The sequence below is a fragment of the Mus caroli genome, chromosome 11 (assembly GCF_900094665.2).
Source record: "Mus caroli chromosome 11, CAROLI_EIJ_v1.1, whole genome shotgun sequence".
Lineage (NCBI taxonomy): Eukaryota > Metazoa > Chordata > Mammalia > Rodentia > Muridae > Mus > Mus caroli.
This window is the reverse complement of record NC_034580.1, coordinates 52,589,596-52,615,212: the sequence shown is the minus strand read 5'-3', so window position 1 is coordinate 52,615,212 and position 25,617 is coordinate 52,589,596. Positions and strand designations below refer to the sequence as shown.

The 25,617-nt window shown below is 51.4% G+C and overlaps 1 protein-coding gene across 2 annotated transcripts in view; it reads right to left on the bottom strand.

Annotated features, from left to right (window-relative positions):
• Nucleotides 1-1,345: 1,345 nt before the first annotated feature.
• Galnt10 (polypeptide N-acetylgalactosaminyltransferase 10) overlaps nt 1,346-25,617 on the bottom strand; it is a 141,889-nt gene continuing 117,617 nt past the window's right edge. For both annotated transcript variants that reach the window (XM_021177122.2, XM_029484011.1), the window contains 8 exons: nt 21,650-21,835; nt 17,858-18,041; nt 15,748-15,865; nt 9,587-9,694; nt 6,078-6,299; nt 5,032-5,148; nt 3,544-3,693; nt 1,346-2,837 (listed from right to left, as the gene is read on the bottom strand). In XM_021177122.2, the coding sequence (XP_021032781.1) occupies nt 2,679-2,837; nt 3,544-3,693; nt 5,032-5,148; nt 6,078-6,299; nt 9,587-9,694; nt 15,748-15,865; nt 17,858-18,041; nt 21,650-21,835 (1,244 nt within the window). In that variant the 3' untranslated portion in view covers nt 1,346-2,678. The remainder of the gene's footprint in view (nt 2,838-3,543; nt 3,694-5,031; nt 5,149-6,077; nt 6,300-9,586; nt 9,695-15,747; nt 15,866-17,857; nt 18,042-21,649; nt 21,836-25,617) is intronic.

Sequence of the window (25,617 nt, the reverse complement as noted above, 5' to 3'; positions counted from 1 at the left end):
TAGTATAACTTGTTTCTGGATCCCCCCCCCCCCCCCCCCCCAGAACCCTGTCTCAGTGCCCAGCTTCCCTGCCTGCAGCCCCGGACTCCCTGTCAGAGCTGAGTGGAACACGATAAGATCTTGAAACCTGGGATGTAGCTACCACTCTCACCTAATGGTGGCAGCAGGGCCCTGGCTCAGCATCAAAACCTTGAACCAAAATATGAGTAGGATTTGCCGTAGAAAGCCTCAGCGGCAAGTGCTGATGAATTCAGGGTGGAATTGCACTCTTTGTTCCTTTCACACTGCCTGACTTTAGACAAACAGGCTGCCCTGAGCACTGGATGCAGACAGTCTCCTCTGTGAGAAGTCGGGACTGCTGAAGCGAGGGGTCCACGCAGGGAGGAGCGTGACAGGAAGGACTGAAGGGGAGTCGTGATGCTGACTTTGGAAATCCACTAGGCCGCCCATCAGAGCAGCTCACTGCCGCAACGCAAGATCTATCATTGCTGGCTGCTTTTAAAGCCAGAAGCTGTAGTTGGCAGGGCAGGGTAAGGCAGCCTGCCTGCCACACAATGGCCTCATGGCAAGGACACTGCATTCCAAAACGTTTCTGGAATCTTCGGGGCGGAGGGGAGGCCGCCTTTCTAACCACATCTTGTTTTTGTAGTCTTAGCCTCTGAATAAAGCTTTGGAGGAAAAGAGGCTAGCCGCCCCGGCTTGTTGCTTGGGCTGTGGCACAGGCCCTTCTGCAGAATAGAAACCTGACTCTTCGGGACAAGGATTTCCACACCTGAAGCCAAAACAAGGTGGGGATTAAGTATCTGCAGCCAGCCACCAAGCCAACCTGGTTCTTCCTGTGACACACCTCCTCAAGTCTTAGGCTCTAAGGTTAGAGTTCAGCAGTCACAAATGCTGAGGTGCGCTCAGAGGAAGTGACTGCTGGAGAAGGGGACGGAACCAGATGAGGATGGAATGAATCGGGCGAGCAAGCGAGCGAGTGAGGCTAGGGATGGCTTGTGGCAGCATCTGCCTTAACTACCCGCTTGGCATCCACTGGAAACCCAGCAGGCTCAGCTCGCCTCCATAGTGAGGTTCAGGCAGAGCATTTCTGGACTTGTCAGGTTCTCTAGAGCTGTCCTGTCTCAGGGAGGGCCGCACAAATAGGCCATTGTCCCTGCTGTGGGGGCCTCTGGGTCTCAGGTTCTGCTATGAACCTAGCACTTTCTGCTTGAAGTTAGACGTAAAGACACTCATTGGGCTCATAGGACCTGCTTAAGCACCCCTCCTCCACCGGCCCCTGTCTGTCTGTCTAGCAAGGCACTAGTAAGTGGTTCAAGTTTAGGGAATCAGCTGCTCGGCTGCATTTTCTCTTTGTAAAAGGCACGGTTTTTATTGAAACGAGGCCGCATTGCTCTCTGAGGACTCAATTTCCCTTGGCTGCAACACGCATCCCTGCTGGATTCTGGACACCCACCCACTCCCCTTTTTGACTCCTTCCCAGCCGGCCACTTGTCAGACAGAGTGCTCATATGGAAAAGGGCACTAGAAATCCACAAGTGAGCTGTGACAGCACAGGGGCTACGTGGAGGTGGCTCTACAGCACCAACCCGACCAACCTGGGGACCCGTGACCCCGCTCCCAGCATCTCTAAGGCAGAGCTCTGGCCTCAGGACCATGTCTCAGTTTCTTCACTGGCAAGTGACCAGCTCCTTGGAGGTGAGTTCTTGTTTGAGACATGGGGTTAAAGGTGATGTCCTCACACCTCACAAGGCTGTGGCTGTGACGGCATTGGATTGGACCAAAGCTTCTGGTGCCCTACTGCCTCTGCTTGGGTCAGGGGTTGCCTGACACCTGGCCGCTTGCGTTATATGACCACACACGCATGGCTCATCTATGCTTTTGACAGAACCACAGCACTTTCCAGAAACTCCAGGGTTCTGTGAGGTTGGAACCACAACAGTCATTATCTGGGGGAAGCCACCCCCCAGGAGACTCCGGAGGTGATACCTCACAGCACCGGTTCCTCTCCAAGGCAGGGAGCCGCCAAGGAAAAGCACGGAGAAAGGGCTTTGGAAGCGTTGGCTGGGAGCTGTTCGGACTGGAGGTTTACTTAGCCGGCTGAACTAGCCCTGACGACCTGGTGCCCAGGTAGCCCTGAAACTAGAACGGGTATCTGAAATACCCAGAGAGCCAGGGGAGACATCCTTTACATCTGGCTGCAGAGGAAGGGGTCCCTTGCCTGGTTGCTGGCCAGTGCTAGCTATGGAGCACTCGGAAGTCCCAACGGACTCTCATTGTCCTGGACGAACACAGAAGCTGGGCAATCCTAGCAGTTCCCCCAAGCACAGGCAGACTTCCTTGCCAGCAGCTAGCACACAGGCTTAAGCTGCCCCAAGGTTGATACCACCTTCCTTTCTAGGGCACTGTCCTGTCTGCAAGGGCAACCTCATGGCTCAAGGCTGCCCAGGCGATTCCTAACACTTAGGGAACATGCTGACAGGCTGGTGAGCTCTGCTATGATGTTAGCAGGCTCCACCTTCTTGGAGAACTGTTGGTACAGTCTGTTCTCCCCGAGGCCCCACCATGTCAGTCCTTCAAGAACCCAGCACCTTGGTGCCCACCGATGCCTCTTCTCCCACAGGAGGAAGGTTTATGAGCTCCACAGTAACCTGAGGGGTTTGTCAAGGTCTAAGGACTCAGTTCTTGTTGAAATTCTCTAAGACCGTCGAGTTGGTATGTTCAAAGAGCCACTGCTGGGTGAGGGAGGAGGGGTTGCAGGTGTTCATGAAGACCCTGTGGTCACTCTCGCTGCAGTCCATGCAGCTGCCGCTCACAGGGTGGTACAGCGTCTTGTCCTACAGAACAGGAAGGTTGTCAGTGGGGGAAAAAGGAAGCAAGGCCCAGCGTCTCCTGTCACCTCACGATGAATGCTCCTTCTTTTTTTGTTTGTTTTCGAGACAGGGTTTCTCTGTGTAGCCCTGGATGTCCCAGAGCTCACTCTGTAGACCAGGCTGGCCTTAAACTCAGAAATCCGCCTGCCTCTGCCTCACAAGTGCTGGGATTAAAGGCATGCGCCACCACTGCCCAGCTTGAATGCACTTCTAAGTGGGACCTTCAGCACGGCCTGCTTCTAAGCAGAGTACCACTGCGTCCCTGCTGTATGGAATGGCTGAGAGCACGCTTCCTCCTTTCCCCCTTCCTTCCTTTCTCTCTCTCCCTTTCTTTTTTCTTTCTCTCCTTTTGTTTCAGAGTCTTGCTATGCAACTAGGAATGACCTAGAGCTTTATGTAAACCAGGCTGGCCTCCATCTCACCGAGAGCTGCCTGTCTCTTCCTTCCTAGTGCTGGCAGTTAAGATGGACACCACCACACCCCAGCATGGCTTCCTTTTTAAAATGCATGAATCTGGGTTCCTGTCCTGTCTCTCGGGGCCAGATCACTGGCAGAGCAGGATGAGTGGGCAGGATCTGCAGGGAGAAGCAGGAGGCACCGCAACCCTTCAGACCGACAGCCTAGCAAGGAGGTGCTCAGGGGTCCCCCATGCCACACCACACCCCCACACCTTGCGGTATTTCCACAGCTGGTTGCCCTTCATGCTGTGGCAGTCGTAGAGGGTGACTGGGCTGGTGTGGGAGACAGCGTCGAAGCAAAACTTCTTGGTGTGCTGAGGGTCTCCAGGCCGGATGTCCTCCCGCCAGGTGAAGGTAAAGACCTGCACACACAGGGAGGGACATTGCTAGACAGGTAGCAAACACTGACAAGGTCCCCGCCCTCCATACTCATCATCATCATCATCACCATCATCACCATCATCATCATCATTATCATCATCACTTGAGATGGCTGTTAGACTGGTTTCCATCAGTTGGATTTGCAGTGTGTGGTGTTCAAGACTCCCTGTGTCTGATGAACACTACACATTCTTTGACACACCAAAAGAGAGAGCCGCTCACATAGCACGGGCTGGCCTTGACCTCCCATCTCCTGCCTCAGTCTCCAGAGTGCTGGGGTTAATTACAGGTGTGTGTGCCGCCATGACTAGTTACGTGTGTGGTGATGAGGATTTCAATCCAGGGTTTTGCACGTTAGGCAATCACCCCAGTAGGGCTTCATCCCCAGCCTTTGTTTTCCCAGTGGTTTTTTGTTGTTGTTGTTGTTGAAATTTATTTGTATAGGCTGGGTGTGGTGCATGTCTTTATTTCTAGGATCCAGGAGGCCAAGGTAAGAGGATCGTTGTGAGTTCAAGGCCAACCTGGTCTATGTAGCAAGTTCCATGATAGCCAGGGCTACATAGTGAGACCTTGGTTACAAAAAATATTTTTACTATTTATTTATTTATTTTTAAAAAAGTATTCTCTCTCTCCCTCTCTCTCTCTGTGTGTGTGTGTGTGTGTGTGTGTATGTGTGTGTTTCATCATGTGCCACAGCATGAATGTGTTGGTCAGGGGCAACTTTGGGGATCTGGTTCTCACCTGCTGCCCTGAGTTCTGGGGATTGATCTCTCTCTTTTGTTTTTTTTAGCCCTGTAAGGCAGCAAGTACCTTTACTGGCTGGGTCATCTCACCGGCCAGCCTGAGGATTTTATAAGCAGAGTAAGACAGACGCGGGGCAGGCAGCACATGCTGCCTGCGTTCTGAGGTGGTGCCCTCTATGAGTCATTATTCCACAGAAAGATCCCTGACAGACCTGGCCAGTAGTCACACTCTTTTATCTGCAGAACCATGAGAACTTCAAGTATAAACTTTCATTCTTTATAAAGTACTCAGTACATGGCACTGAGCTTAATAACAGAAACCAGAGCAGATATATGCGCACACTCGCGTATACATACACACACACACACACACACACACACACACACACACCCCTTATTAGTGAAATGAGCCAAAGTTGTCTATTGGTCATAGGCATGAGGGCGGGAGTGTATCCGTCCAGGTGGTGTCATGTGCAGGAATACCATCCCCCTTTCCCTGGTGCTCTGGGAGTTCCGAGACTCATCTCCTGGCTGACAACTGACCTGGGACGGAGAGCCCCTTTAAGTGGCCCTTACCTGCATACTGTTCCAAGCAGCCTCGCCTCGGCCCCGGATGCAGGTCTCGAGCCTCAGTGGGGAGCCCAGTGTGCCAAGCTTCGTGTCTGTGCACAGTCCTGTGCCCATATTGCGAATCTGAGGGAGGAAAGGGACCAGCCACTGAGACTCCTCGAGGTGTCCACTGGGTCCTGCTGGATGCAGGGGAGACTACGGCAGAAACCCAAGCCAGGCTGAACTTCGAACTGCCCGTGAGGAGCTTGCCCCAGGCTGCTGGGAGGTCCTCCGGGAGAAAGGAGAACCCTGTAGGGCAAGGTCCTTCTCTGGCCTCACACTGAGAGCATTCTATCCAACAGATCCAGGATCCATTTTGACCCCAATTCCAAGGGCTTGAAGGGGACAGGTCTGTCCAGGGACAGTATTCAAAAGGGATGCAAGATCTTTGCTGTCCATGTAGAATTATCCTTTCTGGTAAGAGAATGGCACAAGAAAGTGGGGGTTCTCCCCAACCCACTCCAAAGAACAAAAATAGCCCTGGCCCACACATCAGCCATGAAGGCCGGGGGTTGGGTTGGAGTTCTAAGCTGCACATTTGCTTAGGACGTACACATCACCCAGAAGCCAGGTAGCAACAGCAGGCTTCCGAGGTTCTGGTGAGAATTCCTAAAGCCCGCAGGAGGGTGAGGTAGATATGGGGGCACTTACTCAGTTGTCCTGAACCTGTTCTGTGTGCTCTTAGTCTGCATTTCCAATGGGCACCATAGGCTGTGTGCATGGCTCACCCAAGAGCATGGCTTAGAACATGAAAGGTCCCGCGTTCCTGTCCCCGGCATCACAAGCCAAAGGACATTAGACACCAAACCAAATCCAGCAGTGTCTCATAGTCAAAAGGAAAAAAATGGATGCTGACCCAGTGTAGCCACTCAGAACATTTAGTAGCACAATGGCACAAAAATCAACGCCACCAGGACAGGATCCAAGAGAGAAGGGGAAGAAAGGACTGTGACATTTAGGCATTCCTGGGCACGTTCCTGCAGTGAGGGTCCAGCCCCTCCATTCACACTCACCTCCCCCCATGCCGCAGCCGGGGGTTCCACGGGTGGGTAGAACTTGGGCAGGTCCCAGGCAATTTTGGTCATAAACCACTTGAAGCTCTTACAGTTGAGGGAGACTCGGAGCTTTTTCTGGGCCACGACATCTCCAGCTGAGAGGTGGCGGTACTCCGGTCTGCGCTGGTAGATGTATTCTGCGTATTCATCCATCCATACCTCTGCCACTCGCTTCAGGTTCTGGAATGAGAGATGGGTGCAAGGGTCAAGCTTGCTGAGGAGCACAGGCTAGCCCAGAGCCATCTTGTCAGCCCTGCACCTTATTTTTTGAGACAGGGTTTTTCCCTGAGCCTAGAGCTAGGATAGCAACCAGCAAATCCCAGTTATCCCGTGTCTTTCCCTGGATCGGCGGTGGTTACAGGTGTCTGTGGTGCCTTTTTATGTGGGTGCTGGGATCCAAACTCAGAACCCAATACCTGTACACTGAACACTCTTAAGCCAGCTCTCCTGCTCTTCAAAGCCAATTTGAGTGGGACATTTTAAAAAATGAATTATTATTTATTTTATGTATATGAATACACTATAGCTGTCTTCAGACACACCAGAAGAGGGCATCGGATCCCATTACAGATGGTTGTGAGCCACCATGTGGTTGCTGGGAGTTGAACTCAGGACCTCTGGAGGAGCAGTCAAGGCTCTTAACCGCTGAGCCATCTCTCCAGCCCAGTGTCTGTCATTTTTAACAACAGTTCTGATGGGATTCCATGACAAGAATAATTTGCACTCAGAGGTCCAATCCCACTAGAAGGTGGGATCTCTAACGATCCTTAGAGGTTTGAGAGTTTTACTATGAGGCCTCAGGACAGCCAACTATAAAACACCAATCAATGGCAACTGGATGTGGCCTTAGAAGGGAGGTAGCCCTGGGCAAAGTGATGTGGAGACAGGAGGGTTGAGATCTTGTGCAGACTCCATTCAGAACGAAGAGCACAAGTCTATGGGGTCCAGCAAAAGCCCCTGCTTGGAAACCTCTTCCTTCAAACCCAGGCTTCCTCCAATGGCCAGGACCTGCTTCCCCACTCCCTCAGGACACCCGCATCATTGGGTGGGCTTGACTTCTATCTTGAGGCTAAGCTGGGTTTCTCTCTGCAGTGTAATCAGTCACACCTGTCTGTAAAGGTCTGCTTGCTTTAGGAGCAGACTGCATGGCGGGGCCGGGTGGGGTGGCTGGACAAATGTTTTAGTGTTTTCTGGTGGGGATCTGCGTTCTGGAGACCAGATGGTCTCAAGGCACGGGGCTGTAAAACAGACAGGGCCCTATGTAAATGAGGGAGCAGGGCCAGGCGCCAATAAAACTTTATGATGTCAACCGCCATTTGATTTTCAAGTTGTCACAGATTCCCCTCCAGTTGCTTAAAACTGTGAAAACTGTTCTTGGCTCTTGAGCCAAGCAGAAAGTCACCTTCTCTGGAGCTTAGGGAGGCACGGTGACACCAGGGAGACCATGCATGGCAAAGAATCCTGTGGTAGATCCCCAGAGACAGCCAAGCTTCCTTGCTGCTACTGATCCCACTGGAAAGAGAGTTCCTCTCACTGGGTGCCTACACCGCAAATGCTGGGCCTGGTAGAAGTGGGAGGCCTCAGTGCCCTACACATCAGGAACAATCTAGAACACAGGGAATCTCCTCCACTGTCAAGGCCTGGCCCCTCCGCCTGCTGCAGGACTGCCTTTCAGTGACAGTGACTTGTGCAGTAAAAGACTGCACTGTTTATTCTAGAGGCAGATGTGCCACTCAAAGAGAGCATGCTGGCTCTCTCAGGGCCCTACTTGTCATTTAGGAGGCAAGTGTTCTAGAAGCCTGTGAACTTCGTTGCCAAAACAGTAAGCCGACTTATATCTGTCTTCCGAGACAGGGTCTCAATTGTGGAGCTTGAGCTGGTTTTGAACTCCCTGCTCCCTTTGTCTCCGATTCCAGAATGCTGGGGAGAGCAAACATGTTGCACGTGACCCGCAATTAAAGAAAGGGTGGCAGTGAGCTGTAGCCATGGTGGGCACAAGCACCTTGTGTACAGCCATACAGGCAATGGCTGGCTTTACAGGGAAGAGGTGGGATGTACCACGGGGGGCTAGCTCACATCAAACACAGCATCTGACTGAGGACAGACAGATGGCCAAAGATGTTGAATACCTGAACGGGATTCAGCTGAGACACGGAGGCACCCTATCCAGCCCCAGCTGCTAACAGGGACGCAGCCACCAACACCTGTGTGGGCGTCATGGCAACAGATTCAGGCGCTTGTCAGCCTTGAACTGGGCTGAGCTGGAGTTTGAGTTATTTGATGCATTTCATTTCCATCCAGGAAGCAGAGGCTAGAACCCAGGCAGAAGGAACCGAGTTCACTGTGTCCCTACTCTGCAGGGCGCATGCTGGAAGGCAGGCTTGTGTGGTGGCTCTGCAGTCTTCTCTGGCTTGGGAAAGGATGCAGTTGGGGAGTGGGGCCCTGCTTAGGGGTCATTGTCCCCATGCTCCTGGTAGTCTCTAAGAGTAGCATTCTCTAGCTTATGAAGAGACTTGTTGTTTTCCTGTTTGGAATTCCTCAGGGAGGGCCAACGGCATCTGGGAAGATGTCCACCTCCCAGTGGGTCTTATCTGGAGCCCAGCACCCCTGTTAAGGGGCTGTCCACAGAGCAGCGGGCCTGGAGGCTGTCATTAGAGACATTCACCACTAGAGGGCTCTGCTGCCCTGCCTTCTAGGCCAAGTTCCGGCTCAGCAGTATTTGATGTTGAGAAAATGAATGGCTCTCTGAGGGGGAACAGCTGGGAACTCGGGCCAGAGGGTCCCCCAAGGTTATTTTTGGGGTGTGTGGCTGCACTCTGGCCTCTCTAGTATCTCAAACATCACAGTGTCTTTTCAGAAGCGTCCCTTAGTTTTGAGGTTCCCTTTATTTATTTATTTCCAATAAATTTTATTTCCCCAGTAAACAAACCCCATACTCCCAAATCTTGCTAATGATTATCCCTTGGAGTCAGCAGCCAACTTTAACCCCTGATATGGTTTTCAGGTCAATCACAGTTTTACATGTTTTGGGGGAGGGTGAAGAAGATAACTGTTTATTTATTTATCCCCCCCTCCTGCTCCACAAGGTTATCAACATAAAAGACTACCACTATGCCTGCCTGTCATGTTTCTTTAAATTACCCCGGTCAAGCTTTGTACCTCCACTAGCTCCACCACAAGTAACCCTCCTGTGAAATGACCAGTTCACTCCACCCAACACATCAGTTTCCTGTCTTTTTTTGGTGCTGAAAGTATCAGAAAGGATTGAGTTTAATTTGTCAAAGCTCCAAACCCAGCCTCAGAGGACGCCGTCAGACAGTCTCCACGTGGCCAGGCAGGGCTTCACCTAAGTTCCTTCTGGTTGGATTTCATTTGGAAATTGTCTATCAACCACTCAGCCTGGGGACCCAGGAGGCCTCCATGCTGCCACAGGCTGTCCCCAATCACCTGGAAAGCCACCAACTTACCCGGGCCAGGCTGACTCCAGCAGGGACCTTGTAGGGCACATACTTCCTGTAGATGTGGCCCACTCTGGAGCAGGGGATGTCCTCCATTCGGCCCCCACACATCCACACCTGTAAGGCGAGAAGAGAGGACAAAGGTGACCTAATGTCCCCGTGCTCTCAGATGCCAGCATGCAGCCTGCATGGGCTTCACAGGTTCTGAACTCAGAATGGTGCAGAAAAATACTGCAAGGTGCAGAGAATGGCCAAGTGTGCACAGGGGCAGGCACAGACGCTGGGTCACGGACGTCGGAGGCCTGGCGCCCAGTGGGCTGTGAGGGAAGGGAAGGCGGGGGCTCTCGTCGGGGGCATGACTAGACAGGATGTCTTCATTCCATTCAACTTTACAAAGTTGGCTCTGCTCATAGGATGTGGTGGGTGTGGTCCTGGGCATATACTACAGTCCAGAATGGAGGCCACAGTGGCTTTGGGCATGGAGGGTCCCAGCTGTTTCTGGGACGCCATTCACCGTGTTTTCACATTCTGTCTCCTGTGGATTGAGAGACTAGCACAGGATGACTCCAGTTCTGTACAGCACCCTTGCTGGGGGCCCACTGGGGGCTGGGCTTCACATCCTAATCCATTCAGGGCTCTCAAAGGGTGAGAGGGTCTTCCTATCTCCTGCTAGGATAGATGCAGGATGTCCTTTGTGCCATTTCCCAGGGTGGGAGTTGTCTCAGAATGCAGGGGTGCTGTCTGGGCAGCGCAGTCCTATTCTGATGGTGGGGAGAGGAAAACCCCGGCTGGTCAATGGAACAGAACACTGGTCTCAAGATAATGGGCTCTGGATGCTAGATTAATGTCAAGGCCAAGCCAAGATCTGGACACTAGATTAATGTCAAGGCCAAGCCAAGAACTTTATTTTTAAAGCAGGAGATATTGATCAGCTGCCAGCCTCCCATCACCGCCACTCTCCCGTTGCCAGGGCTTGATGGGTAAGCATGCTTTGCCAGGCAGGTATGCCTACTCCATGCCAGGCCACCCTCTGCCTTTCTGAGAGGTGGTGCCAAGCTGGTGGAGACAACTTGCGTATCCTGGTTTTGACCATCTTCTGTGACATGTGCACTAGCTAAAGCTGACCCAGCTCTGCTGTCCTTCCACTGTGCAATGGACAAATGAGATCCAAAGCCTTCTTTTTCTTTTTTTGCCAGGACCTCTAGCTCCTTTATCCCTGGCCACACCAGCCTGACCACCAGCCTGACGCAACTAGGGTGACCTTGCTCTGCTGCAAGGTTTGAGGCAGCCAAGGTGTTCCCAGAGCCCAGGATGTCCTGAACTCACAGAGGCCCTGGCTGGATGCTCTCCATGGATTCCTGCCCTGGGTGGAGGTACGGGGGGTGGGGGGGGCTGACTCAGAATGGGAATAAACCTGCTAAACCTTCCGGGCTAAACCTGCTGTTGACTACTGAGTCCACTTGGACTACCCAAGATGCATCTCGCATAAGGTCATCAGTGTGAGAGGGGTCCCCATGGCTGGCTGTCTTCCTCCTCTCGACTCCCACCTCTTATCCTTGTCTCTCCATGGCTCTTCCCTCAGTCTGAAGAACTCCTTGTACCCTGAGCTCTGCCAGCTCCCTGCCTTCCTGCAGGCCCTGCCCTGACACCCCCAAGGGACTTCTTGGCTCTCAGCAGGTCTTGCACTTCCCTTCACTGCTTTCCTCTTAAACGAAACATAATTATGTGCACAGATGCATCTTGGCTGAGATCCTCCCAGGTGTCTGTGCCTGTCAGCACTTTCTCTGTGTGGAGAACAGTCCCACTCACTCTTCCTGGGCCCAGTGACCAGGCTAGCCAGTTTTACTCCCTAGCCTTGAGGGCTGAGGTCTTAGGTCTTTCTCTTGGTTTTGAGAAAGGGTCTCATGCTCCTCTTAGCCAGGAGAGCGAGCAGTCATTGTCTGAAACAGAAGGGCCCAGCACATCCTTCTCTGGATGCAGCCTGCCTTTAATTTTGCCTTGGATGAAGTAAAGCAGACAGCCTCACTATCATGGTCTCCATCACCAATGTCTTCTGACAAACATCTCTCAACCTCAGGAGTAGGGTCCCAAAACTGGGGTTGTCCCTTTCAGGGACAGAAAGCCAGAGACTCAGGTTGGCATTCTGAGTTGCTGCACTGGACACTGGCAGTCATGGTAGGGCCAAGCCCCAACCAGGGTGACCTTGCTTTGCCCTTAGTTACGCTGCACCTTCAGGCCTTGCTTCCTTTACAGCCAATGAAGCTCCACACAGGGAAACTGAGGCCCACTGCAGATAAGTTTCTCCTCAGCACACCACCCTGCTGGCTCCAGGAGGGCCAGGACTGCAGCTAGCCCTGGGGCAGACGGGCAGCCGTCAGGTCACGAACCCTCGAGGAGCTTCCCACAGGTTCCCATAGGCTGCTGGTGAGCTGCAGGAGCCAGCCCTGCAGAGTGACCCACAGCAGGCTGAGTGACTGGACCTGGCTGGGGGTTTGGGTTCTGACCTGGGGAACTGCCAGTCAGTCCTTCAGGCCTGGCCTTTACATACACTATGTTGGTTTTGGTCTGGGTTACTACTGGTATAAGAGTACTGGGAATGATGGGGTCAGAGAGGAAGCAGGGGGTGGGGGTGGGGCACAGAGAGAAGAGAAGCAGGATGGGGTGGGGTGTGGTGGGCTGAGCTACAGAGCCCAGTTTTAACCTGCCTTTAGAACTGAGAGGCCAAGCTCCCAAGCAGGAGACTCTGACACAAAGACCTCCGCAGGAGGAAGAGGAGATCGGTGACTTCCAGACATTTTCAGACTGCAACTTTCCTGACTTATTTTGAGGCAAAGTCTCATGCAGCCCAGGCTAACCTTGAACTCCTGATTCTTCTGCCATCTGGTGCTTAGGATCACAGGCACGCACCGTCCAGTTAGTTTATGCTGGGGCTCAAACTCAGAGCTCACACGCAACTGCTCTACCAAGTGAGCTACATCTCCGGCCCCTTACTTGTTTCTTTTCATCCATCCGTCCATCCATCCGTCCATCCCTCCCTCCCTCCCACACAGGAACTGCATATCGCAGATCAGCCTTGGACTCACCAGCTCCTTCCTGCCTCGGCCTGAGTGCTGGGATAACAAGTGTATGCCATCATACCCAAGCAACGCATCAATGGTGGTGCAGGTGTAATAAACATATTAACTGTGTGGCAGTGACTCACGGTTGCTGGGCAAGCCCTCTACTGCCGAGCTACATCTTTAGCCCTGGAGTGAGTTTTACTCTTCTCCCATCAGGAGAAACAGGCATGGCATGGCATCAGAGCAGGATTATTAATCTGTGGGGCCCGGTGGCAACGACAGATCCGTCATAATTTCTGGAGGTGCACTTGCGTCTCTCAGGCCATTGTCATTTCTGTCACCATGAAGAATGAATGGGGTCTCGGCAAAGAGAGAGAGGCCCTTGGGAGAGATTGAGCCCTGGCTGAGACAGAACCTGTGTTCAAAGAGACAGCATGGCAGCTGGACAGGCCTGCCTGGGGCCTGGAACATAGGCAGGACAGACAGGCTGTCACTGTCCAGGAGAGAGAGAGAGAGAGAAAGAGAAAGAGAGAGAGAGAGAGAGAATGAATGTCTCCCTCCCTGAGACCAGGCCCCCTCATTATTCCAGCTCATTATCCCCAGAGAGTGCCCAGCATAATTGGATCAGATGGAATTCGAGCCAGCTTCCTTCCTCATTCTCCAGTGTGGCTTCATTAGCAAGTCTTTTGTAAATAAACTGAACCAGAGGACTGAAACAAAAAACAAAACCCCCATCATTTATTCTGTCCTGACTGTCTGATGAGGGACATTAGATGCGTTTTTGAAATGTATGGAATAACATTAAATCCCCGTAGGCTCAGAGATCCCTTGGTGAAAGATGCCCTGTCTGCTGGTCTCCTCCTCTTCTACAGCTCTGGAGAACAAGTTACAGCGGGGCGGGGAAGCAGCTCTGGCAACCACACAGCTGGCCCGGGCCACCCATGTCCAGCTATAAATTTCATGCAGCACCGTCCTTGCCAGGCAATCCTTCAGGTGCTGGGGATGTAGCCATGAGCGAGCCACAGACAGATCCTAGATCTACTGCAGTGGAGTACCTAGCAATGCTTCGCTATGCAGAGGGGTCTGCTGGGGACAAACCTGGAACAATTCGTCAAGAGGTGTCCGGTGGACAGATTGGCAGCTTCACTACACTGATGGAAGGCAGCTTTTGCCAAGCTAGATGACACAGGCTGGGGAGACTGAGCCAATAGACAAGACCTCCGTGCTATGGCTCACAAAACCTGCATCCATGGCAGACATTGTCGCTTCTCAGTCTACATAGAGAGCAGCCTCAGGATGCACAGCCACTCAACAGGCTATAGTATGTCGATTTTGGAGCTGGCAAGCTTGGGGTCAGGCCCTGTCCCTGTCACTGCAGACCGTGTAGTTTGAAGTGGGTGTAACATGAGCATGACCCTCACAGGTCTGACTCGTGTGAAGGGCTGCTGTGGTATCCTGGTTACCCTATCAGGGTTGTTGCTGTGCAGTTACAGAGCGTCAGTCTGTCCCAGTTGACTGATGCCGAATCTTTTGTTGAGTACTCTGGGCATTATCCCTTGATACCAACATTAGTTGTATTTGGGAGGCTGTCCTCTCTCAAAGGGGAAAGCATCAAAGACTTGGAGGTTCATGGAGACACAGACTACCCTCTATCACACCGGAGAAGTGTTTGCACAGAATTCTAGAGAGCTTGTTTGTAGTCCCAAGGTCTGAACTATACAGCTGGTCCTGTAGATAATATGCCGACATCCTGATAACCTGATAACGATAATGTTTTCTAGGACTCTTAATTCTCAACAACTTTGAGAGCCACACCAACCACCAACCTCACTTTATGGAAGCTGAAAGTTAAGGCTCTGAGAAGAAACATCCTGGTCCAAGGCCACCCAGCTGCTGCTGGCAGTGGTGGCGCTAGGACCTGACATGGGCTGCCTGGTCCTGACATGGGCCCTGAGGTCTTTCCTCAAGGTGTTTGACATCAGACAGCTGCGTTGAAGGTTGATGCTCAACCCAGTCATGGTGCTGGTTGTCCCTCATAGGCTGGGAACTTGTCAGCCAGCGACAGCTTATGTCGAACGCTGGTTCTGTTACTGTGCGTATGTGTGTGCACGCGCACATATGTGCATACAGGTGCCATGGCATGTATAGAAGACGACTTGTGGGCAATGGTTCTTCATTTTCACTATGTGGGTTCTGGGGGTGGAACTCAGGTCATCAGCCTAGACCGTGGGTGTCCTAACCCCTAAGCCATCTCACCTGCCCTTGACACTGGTCCTCATGGACCCCAAGAGTATAGGACAAGCTATTCTTTCCCTCACAGGGGCTGAGCCTTCTTCTCCTGGGGCCCAAACAGAACCCCATGAATACATAATGCACACTCATGTTTCTAGTGGTAAACTAGTTGCTTAAGTAGTAACTCCTCCACAGTTACTGTCGGGGCAGTGACTCCAGGCCCATTCAGAGGCGAGAGTAAATATTGATTCATGTCATCTTTAGCAATGTCTGTCGGCCACTAAGCTATGGCTGGGGCCCAGGCTCTGTGCTAAGCACCTTCTAGTCAACTGAGTCAACCTTCCTGGATTCTGGGCTGTGGATGTGTGTAGAGGGTGGGGGTCCGGCGGGATGGGGGTGGGGCAGGGGGGTACGAGTCTCCATTCAGCTGAGGAGACAAAGCTTGGGCAAGTGATCAGAGCTGCTCAGAGTCAAAGCTGCTGACTGACAGGACCTGACAGAACCCGGACTCAGATCTTTCCAACCCCTCCACGGGAGCTTCCACCTTGGGGTCCGTGCCAGCTCCTGCTGTGACACGCACAAGAGGGAGGACTTGAAAAGGGAAATAAGCAGTCAAGGCTGGGCATCTGTGAGGTCACATGGCCTGAGGCCCAGGTTTGGCTGTCTTCACCTTCAGCATACTGGTGGGAGGCTCTGGCACAGCCTTGCCGTGCTGAGAGGAAGCGAACACAGGTTATATCTATGGCAGAGACTGGGCAGCATGAAGGTCCCTTCTACCCTCTCACTACCCCTACCACAGAGAGTGGCTAGCCAGCTCCCAACTTCTCAACTCTAGAAGCAGACAGGCCTTGGCAGCTGCACATGGGAGAAGAGGCTCACCTTGAAGGAGATTTCATACTGCTCTCCTCCCCAGATCTCCAAGCCAGGGTCGTAGCCGCCCAACTCCCAGAACCACTTCCGGTCCACAGCGAACAACCCTCCAGCCATCACGGGAGACCTGTTGGAGAAAGGGCATGGTGTGAGGACATGTAGTCAGAAGCCCTGCTTCCCAGTTGAAGGTGTCCTCAGAAACTGAGCTTATCTGCTGGGGACTCCAAGGCCTCATGGGCAGGGACCTGGCCTTCTTGCCTGTCACTTCCTCTCATAAGCCACTGCATTTTAACCTAGTGGATCCCCAGTCCCTTGATGTGATTAACACCTGAGAGTATTTGTGAAGTGAAACCTGCAGCATCAAAGGGAGCTGCAACAGCAACTCCTCCCACAGGCCTCACAGCTGCATCACGGACACGTCTCTAGCGTCCCCCTTAGTTACAGGGTCTGAACTGTTGTCTTCAGTGTGTATGTGCTGCAGAACCTTCTAGAGAGATAAAAAAATAACACAGCTCTGCTGGGCCCCCACCAGGCCTCTATGGTAGCAGCCTCTGGGCCAGAACCCAAGCACCTGGATCCTGCATGGATTCTCTCGCTGAGTCAGCAGATGTTTGCTCGGCTGTGCTGTCCCATAGACGCCAGCGCAATCCTTCCAATTACTTTGGGATGAAGGATGAAATTCATTCATTCATTCATTCATTCATTCACTCATCACTGAATGCCACTCATGAAGCAGGTGCTGGAAGGGTCAGAAGACAACCTATTGTCCTTCAGGGGGACAGCTGTGTGGTAAAGTCACCTTGGCACAGAGGGATCCAGGTGACAGATGGAGAATAAACAGTAAAGGCCTATGGGAAGTACAGACAAGAGCACTAAGGAAAGCAAAGGCCGCGTCTGTTTCCAGCCCTGAGGTGAGAAAAGAGGTGTGGCTAAGGAATAAGGAAGGCTGCTCAGAGGAAAAAGGGTTTTAAGAGGTTTCTGGAGGGAAAACGCCGCAGGGGAGGTGGGAACCGCACCAGCAAGGCATTGACGGTGATGCACAGAGGGGTGGCCAGGGCATAGGAGCGTCAGGGTCTGGCACGATGGGATCCAGAGGAGACCGTGGTGCCTCACACAGGGCAGCACCGAGTGGAAGCTGCCTAACGTCTGCTATGTGAACATCTATTGGGATGGATGGTCTGTTGAAAATCTAAACCTTCAAACCAGAATGCTTGGAGGTGGCCATCGTTGCCCCTGTTTGGCTCCAGGACTCATGGGAGAGACTGATGGGACAGGCTGCACCTAACCATTGCCTCCTAAGCTTCCTTGTGGTGGGTGGATGAGACCTTCATATAAGGCCGGGGGGTGGGGTGTCCGTGGGACATTACTGAGGGTGTGACACACCCCAGGTTATCCTGCAAGTACTAAGGTGTCCTTACCTCAGCCTTCAAGGGGGGCAGGGCTCACTCCCAGGGAATTTGTGGGACGATTCAGAGCTACTGGCCACTTACAGCTGGCTTTTGACCCTATCTCTAAGCCACAGGTTCAAAGTGCTGACCCTACACCCTGTCTTCCTAGGAACGAACTGTGCTGATACCACAGGCAAAGGTCAGTGGGATGGGAACTCCTCACTCAACTTCTGTTGTCACCTGAGGTGACATTCACCCTGGGTGGTCTAGGACGGCTGCTGCACTTGGAACATGGCTGCTTAGCAAAGGGGCACTGCATGTGCGGGATGTCCAAGATTTGGGATGAAGAAAGGGATGTCAAAGAATTAGATACTTTTAGCCGTTAGATTCTTTTTTTTTTTTTTTTTTAAAGATTTATTTATTTATTATATGTAAGTACACTGTAGCTGTCTTCAGACACTCCAGAAGAGGGAGTCAGATCTTGTTACGGATGGTTGTGAGCCACCATGTGGTTGCTGGGATTTGAACTCCTGACCTTTGGAAGAGCAGTCGGGTGCTCTTACCCACTGAGCCATCTCAACAGCCCCTAGCCGTTAGATTCTTAGTGCTGGGTTCTGAGTGGGCTCAGAACCCTGGAACCCCTGTACTGGACAGAGGATAAGCGAAGACTCCCAGTGTGTACGTAGGGGCCCTGGTTACCACCAATATGAGTCCAGATCAGTTGTACTTACTCAAATGGGTCACTGGGGTCAGCCTTCTGCAGCTCTGGAGGGATTGGGATCCGTTTGTAATACATTTCCCAGTCAAAGGCACCACGCATGGCGTCCCCAGCCTGAGTCTCATACCGGAAGTCATCGTGGTCGATGACATCGATCATTGGGCACACGATGGTCTTCCGGTTCCGAGCAATGCGGTCTGAGGCAGTGGAGAGACACTCATTAGTAGAGAGAGCAGCCAAGGGCTGTTCCTGCTCTGTCGGGAGCTTGCTCCGAACAATCCCCAAGATGACCATGGCTTCCTTCCAGCTCCAGCACTGTAGGAAGCAGTTCCTTAGACAATATCTCTAAGCCCCGGGGTCTCTGCTGTGAAGTAGGGTGGGAGGGTCTGTCTCTGAGGTTGTTAAAAGGCATAGATAACACTGTATTTGAGAATGTCAACTCACAGGCTATGAATGTATGGCTCTACCATAGACAGACATGGATTTCTTCTATGAGGATCCTGGCCTTGCCATGGCCCTGATGGCCAAGCCCTGATCATGACTCATGAAAAGCAGCCAGGTGGTTCCCTACTGTCTGTCTGTCCCCCACTGCTCATGGCACCCAGAGTTGTGATCATCAGTAAGAGAATTCAGCTTGAGTTTTTAAACAGCCCAAACTGTGCAAGAGGGAGCAGGCATGCCTCGGCAGTCAGTCCTGAGTTCCCAAGCTGGAAGGTAAGCAGGCAGAGCATGGAATGCTATAGGCTGAGTGATTCAAGACAGTAAATGGGGCCTCCACCCAGTTCATGTCGTGGTCTCTTTTAAGCCTGGGAGTCACTGTGCCCAATCTACAAGGATCCCAGTGCTGGTCTGAGCCCCCCATGTTGTTCCCACAGGGAGCTCTGAGCGCTTCAGGAAGGTCACTGTGAGGTCAATGATCTGTCCCGAGGGGCAGATGGGCTGTGCTGGGGAGCCTATGGCTCAGGGTCAAGGATCGAGGATCGTGTTCAAGATGTGCAATGCGGGCTGGAGGGCCAGAGAAGGGCCGGGCCCACATTTCATCAAGCCATACAGAATTCTTCACAAAACAGCATTTGTGCCTGCCTTTTTAATCCGAAGGCATGACTTCCAGGTGGGTAGGTGAGTGGAGAAATGTGTGTATATGTGTGTGTGTGTGTGTGTATATATACATGCATGAATGCAAGTCTGGAGAACAGTGACCATTAACCCCAACTCACGAGACAGCAGATCCTGTTACAAGCAAAATGTCAGGAAGCATGGCTTAGTCCTACTGTGTGCACACAGCTGTGTACTGGATTGAGATGGCCACTGCATTTCTAACTGTGACACATGGGTTAAATAGTTGCAGAGGCTATAGAGGTAGAGCATTTGTTTAGCATGCACTAGCTATAACACACATACGCACACGCACAGATGCATACATACACACAGAGTTACAGAAATGCCCTTGCACCAGGTATCCCCAGATGGACAGCAGCGTGTGACAAGCGTTGGATGCACTTGGGATTAGTTTTACTGTTCTGTTCTCGTCACCCACTGAGTCAGGATTCCTCGTGCATGGCTTCCATTTATTTGCCTGTGGACAGATTCCCTTGTGTGGGAGCATCTTCCTGATTACTAAGGACCTGGAGGGAAAGATCTAGAGAGAGGTTCCTATCCTGATTCTTCAAGACTTCTGTGGTCGTTTCACTCCCACAGCTAATCGGTGCCAGTGATGGCTGACAGCTGGCCCTGCTAAATGGCAGTGGCCTGTGTCACTGTGCTCAATGACACTGGCCTGTGTCACTGTACCTGTTTGGGAACTGTTCACAACCCAATGCTACCCCTTCATGCAGCTTTGGACATGGCTGGCTGATGCCTCAGAGTTTTGCTCTCCTTGTGGGTCTCTGAAGACCGAGATGCCAGTATTCCCCATTTTCTTTGAGCACGACTACAAGACACTCAAAGCAGCCATTGTGAGTACTTGTGTCCTCTTCATCACACAAAAAATGCAGGTAAGACTGCCTGCAAGACTGTGTAAGTCAAACCCAAGTATAGATGTGGTCTGACCCCAGAGGGACTCTCAAAGCCTGGAGGACTTTGACAATAGTGAAGAAAAAGGAAAGGACTCAGAGTAGCTTTCTCCCCAGGCAGAATCCTCAGGCTCCATAATGTCTAAACATTAATGAGGGCAGAGTCAGCCACGCCTGGAGGTGTTAATGGATTCACAGACAAAAGCCATGCTGGGATCTCGGTGGAAGTTCTTGTGTTTTTACTAGAGGGGGAGAAGAAAAAGAGGGAGGAGAGATGCTCTCCTTTTGGAGGATGAAAATAGCCCTCCCACATTTCCATAGAAACAGAGTTAAACTCAGTGGTCCACCACCTCATTCTCACGAAAGGACCCTCCACACGACTGCTCCTCTTGGGCAGTAAATGTGCTGGCTGCTGAGGCTGAGGCGGAGGCGGCTTTATGTTCTCTCTCTCTCCTCTGGTAATGAGAGGTAGATGCAAGCCACTGCTTGGTTTAACTAAATACAGTTTACTAGAAATTCTGGTCTTCTTTTCAGCCCAGTGAGATCCCTGGGCATGATTGTAAGAAGTACGTTCTTAGTGATGTGGTCAGGAAGAAAACCCGGCTGGGTTACCCTGTGGGTCTGTGTGTCGCTGGCTTTTGGTTCTCATCTGCACGGTGGCATTGGCTGCCGCGGTTGCTGGACCACGACACACTTGGGAGCGAGGCTCCATAATCTGCATGTCTGGGGCGGAAGGTCTGACTGGGCCATCGTGGCGATCATGCTGTTTGTTCAACTGTCATGCACGTCTGACCCCTGACTTCTGGGATGGAGTTCACTTTTCTCTTGAGGGTGGTAACCTCACAGCATGCCCCAGCCCTGCCCTGCCATGCCTCCCAGTCCTGACAGAACACCCAGCTTAGCTGTCTGCCTAGAGCCATCTGCTTACTGCCCAGCTCTGGGTGGAACTCCTCATGTCCTGACCTGGTTTTCTTCCACTCCAAGTCCCTCATGCCCACGTCCTACCCACAGGCTTCAGTGGAAGGTTTCTGGCTCCCTCCTGGGCATCTGAAAGGAAAGGAACCTTGGAAGCTGTGTGGAGTTGTGGGAAACAACAGACTCTGGTGCTTGACGTATGGTGACTTTGACAACCAATGGCCTGAGGGGACAAGCAAGCCACTGAGCATCTCCACTGCAGTTTCTTTTGGTACAAAAAAGACCAGTTCAATATGGTGCACCCCCCTCGTGAGGGCTGGTGATCTTCCCTGTAACCCGCCTGGCTCACACCATTGGGGCTAAGCAGTACTATTTTCATTTAGTATAAAGATACCTCCCTTGACGCCATCGCGATTTGGTTATTTTGTTTAAGACAGGATATCATGAATCCCAGTGTGGCTTAGCTAAAGATGACTTTGAACTTCTGACCCCTCTGCTCCCACCTCCCCAGTGCTGGGGTGTGTGTGATCATTCCTGATTTATGAAGTACAACCCCCAGGGGATAGAACGCAGAGACTCATGCATGCTAGGCAAGCGCTCTACCAACTGAGCTATGTCCCCAGGTGCCATAAGTGGACTCTCAATGGTAGAAAGCTTTGGTTTGCTCTCCAACAGACTTAAGGCAACCTGAGAAGTTGTATGTCTGGTCACTGAAGCATGACACTTTTCCTACTCTATGAAGCAAGGGGACAGACCTGAACTTCAGAGCCCCATCTGGAACCTGGAACTCTGCGGGGTGCTGCCAGGCAAGCAGTAGGTCTTAGTGTCACCTTGGAGTGGAAGGCCACCCACCCACTCCAGGTTACCCTACTCTTTACCAAGCAAAGGGGGGAGCCAGTTGACGTTGGCTTCACAGTGTGAATCTAAGAACGTGATGACATCTCCGGTGGCGGCTGATGCCCCCAGCATTCGGGTCCTTATCAGGCCTTCCCGTTTCTTGGTCCGGAGAATCCTTACGCTGGGGAAAAGGGCCATGTAGTCCTCCAGCGGCTTCTTCAGGTGCTCTGTGAGGAGACAGAGGGGGAGAGGTAGGTCAGAGTGGCTTCGTGGCAACGGCTCTGTGACCCACAGTTTGGGCTCTGACTCACAGGCCCCAGATAGAGCCAAGAAGGTCAGGGGCCAACATCTACCAACAGGGAAACTGAGGCCCACAGAGGTCCAGTGATGCACCAGGGCTGGGACACAAAGACTTCACATGCACGGGAGGGGATCCAGGCAGCTGTTTATGCTAGTGTCAGTTCCCTCATTTCCCAATAACAGAAAGGCTGCTGTTTTCTAAGGAGACTGACTGGTCTCCTCTTACATCCATCCAACTCAGGTAGGACCGCCTCCTTCCCCTGGAGTAAGTGGGAGGAGCATGTGGCTCAGGCGTAGCCAATCACTGTACTCCATCCCTTGGTCACACTCAGGGATGGCTGTGCCACCTGGGAAGGTGCTTTAGTAGAAAAATAAGGTGAGGAGAGGGGGTGGGGTTAGGGAGCTACGGAGGCTGCAGGCAAGATAGAGGGTGTGATGGTTAGATTCAGAAATCACCTAGGAAACATAGATCCAGGTGTGTCTGTGGGGGAGTCTCCCAAGTGAGGAAGGACCCATCATGGATGTGGGTGGCACCCAGGGAGGCGGGAAGGGAAAGGGAGAAGGAGGGAAGGGGGAGAGGAAGGGGGGGGGGAGAGGGAGCGCGAGCCATCTGCCTCAACCTGAAGCAGCCAGTCTCTATTACATACAATAGTTTTTCTTGTTTGTCTACTCTACCGTGGGGTGGATTTCTGCCCGACGCCTGAAAAAGCTGTCCTGAATAAGTATTGAAGACTTTCTTTTAGATCAGTGAGATGACTTGCCAGGTAAAGGCACTTCCCACCAAGCCTCATGACCGGAGTTCAATCCCCGGGACACACATGGGAGAGGGAAACTCCTTCCCTCAGGGTGTCCTCTGACTCCCACCCTTGCCCGGCAGTGCACCCATGATGTCTTCTCCTCCCCTCACGCACACATGAAATAGTTCCTTTTGTAAAAGCCTATAGCACCTGATAGTCCCTGGCAGTCCTCCCAATCAAGAACTAACCATGCCTGACCCTGCTTAACTTCCCAGATCAAGTGAGACTGGGTGAGCTCTAGGTGGTATGGCTGGAGACACAAAGTAATACTTTAAAGAATGTGATGAAGTGGGAGAGATGACTTAGTGGTTAAGAACATTTGCAGCTCTTGCAGAGGACCCAGATCAATGGCCAATGGCACCCATATAAAGGTTCTAGTAGTGCCCTCTTCTAGCTCCCTAGGGCACTGCATGCAACAGTGTATATATGCACATTTAGGCAGACATATAAAATAAAAACAAGTCCCAGACATTCTGTTGGTCTCTCTCTCTTTTTTTTAAAACATTTATTTATTATTATATCTAAGTACACTGTAGCTGTCTTAAAACACACCAGAAGAGGGCATCAGATTTCATTATGGATGGCTGTAAGCCACCATGTGGTTTCTGGGATTTGAACTCAGGACCTTCAGAAGAGCAGTCAGTGCTCTTAACCACTGAGCCATCTCTCCAGCCCTGTTGGTCTCTCTTGATGTTCATTAGTTTGGGGGCAAACACCTTTAATCTCAGCATTTGGTAGACAGGCAGATCTCTGAATTTGAGGCCAGCTTGGTCTACAGAGTGAGTTCCAGGACAGCCAGGGCTACACAGGGAAACCCTGTCTCAAAAAACCAAACCAAAACATAAAACATGGTTGGAAAACATGAAACACCAAGACAGATGGATGACATCCGGTGCTCAGGGATCGGGGTGAAGATGACAGTGGTTCCTAGTGACACAGAATTAAAGCTGCTGGGGCTAAAGAGATGGCTCAGTGGTGAAGAGTACTGACTGCTCTTCCGAAGGTCCTGAGTTCAAATCCCAGCAACCACATGGTGGCTCACAACCATCTGTAATGAGATCTGACGCCCTCTTCTGGTGTGTCTGAAGACAGCTTCCGTGTACTTACATATAATAATAAACAAATCTTAAAAAAAAGAATTAAAGCTGCTGGCATCATTGTGTCTTCTTTGTAGAAGTGACAGTCAACAAACTACTGAAAGAAAGATGAAATTTCAAGACCTGTAAGTCATATAAAGTACTCAGAAATTGCTGGTTGTTTGTGAACCTAGAGGCTGCCTGGGGCTGAGAACAAAGAAAAACAAACCTGGGTATGCCCCGAAGTTAAAACATTCCTGGGAACATCTTGACCATTAAGATAAAGAGGAATGTGAGGACATAACAGGGCTATCTGAACTGAGTCAACAACTCACAGAACTCTGACACCCTGCACGTACATGTAATTTTTCTGCTGATGTTTGAATAAGCCAATAGTGTGTCGCTATGCTGAATTCCACACCCCTAAGCCCTTTACCCCATAAAAACCCCTAGCTTCCGAGCCTCGTGGCCGACATCTGTTATCTCTTGTGTGGGATGCATGTCGGTCCAGAGCTCCGTCATTAAACTACCTCATGTAATTACATCAAGGCCTTTTCGTGATTCTTTGGGTGCACGCCGGATTGGGAATTGAGTCGGGGTTTCCCCACTAGGTTCTATCACTACTATTAAAATTTATATGGCCACAAAGGACCCAGAATAGTGGAGGTATTGTAGAAAAGAAAATGTTGGGAGAGTCATGTTTCTTGATCTCTTCGCGGATTGAACTTAGTGTACAGTTGTCATAATAAAAACAGCAGGAGGGCCACAGAGATGGCTCAGCGGGTAAAGGTGATTGCCACAAAGTCTTACAACCTGAGTTTGATCCTGGGACCATATGGTAGAAGGGAAAAAGAGATTCCCACAAGTTGTCCTCTGACTTTCACACATGTGGTATGGCACACTTGTGCTTCTTACGTGTGCATACACAATGCATGCATGCATGCATATATACATACTGAACAATACTGAAGTGGAAACTTAAGGGTTCTTTGGAAAGTCAGTTGGATGGTGTTTTGCTAGGGCAAACACGTGAAGGAATGTTTCGCTGAAGCAGACACAGGTGAAAGGACGTTCTGCTAAAGCAAACGTGAAAGAGCATGTGATGAAGGATTCTTTGATAACCACATGCATATATTGGTACATCTTACATTGCATAGTTGAGCTGCATTTGTCGGGACTCTGAAGACTCGGGCTAATTGGATGCATGTGCTGAGGTAAGACCCGTGGAGGACAAGTGAGGCTTGGAGGGACTATAAACAGAACTCAACGAACAGTGACTAAAGCTGAGCTAGGCTTGCTTATTGAGCTTTGCTCAGCAAGGCTTGTTGGTCTCCAGTCTTCGCTGATCTTCATTTTGCTGAGAGAGGCACAGCTGAGAACTTCTCCTGGTGTTCCTGTTGGCCCTGGTGGTATAATTGCTCCTGCCAACTTGTGCCAATTCAGTAGAGGCCTAGCTGTTCCTGCTAGGTTGTTCCACGGCTGCTGATTCGCGTTTGCTATCCCGACACTACTGAACTGGACTGCTGGTGTATCGGTGAAGTGTTTGTGAGTGGATCGAGCTGCTGCTTTGGACCTGTGAACTGAACTGCTGATTTCCTGATAATGTAGATGGAATCTGCTTCAAAGAACAATTTCTAAACAGACCTACTTTTCCTGTAACCTTTCTTTTCCACCACCTCTGGTGGGCAGGAAGAGAAGTTAAAGCATTTAAGAATCACCATTAAAAGTAAGCTTTAAAAAATTAAAGTTACAAATATGGACGTAAGGATCCACCTGCCTCTGTACCACAAAGCTCGGGTTACAGACATATGCAGCCATGTTTAGTTTTTTTTTTTT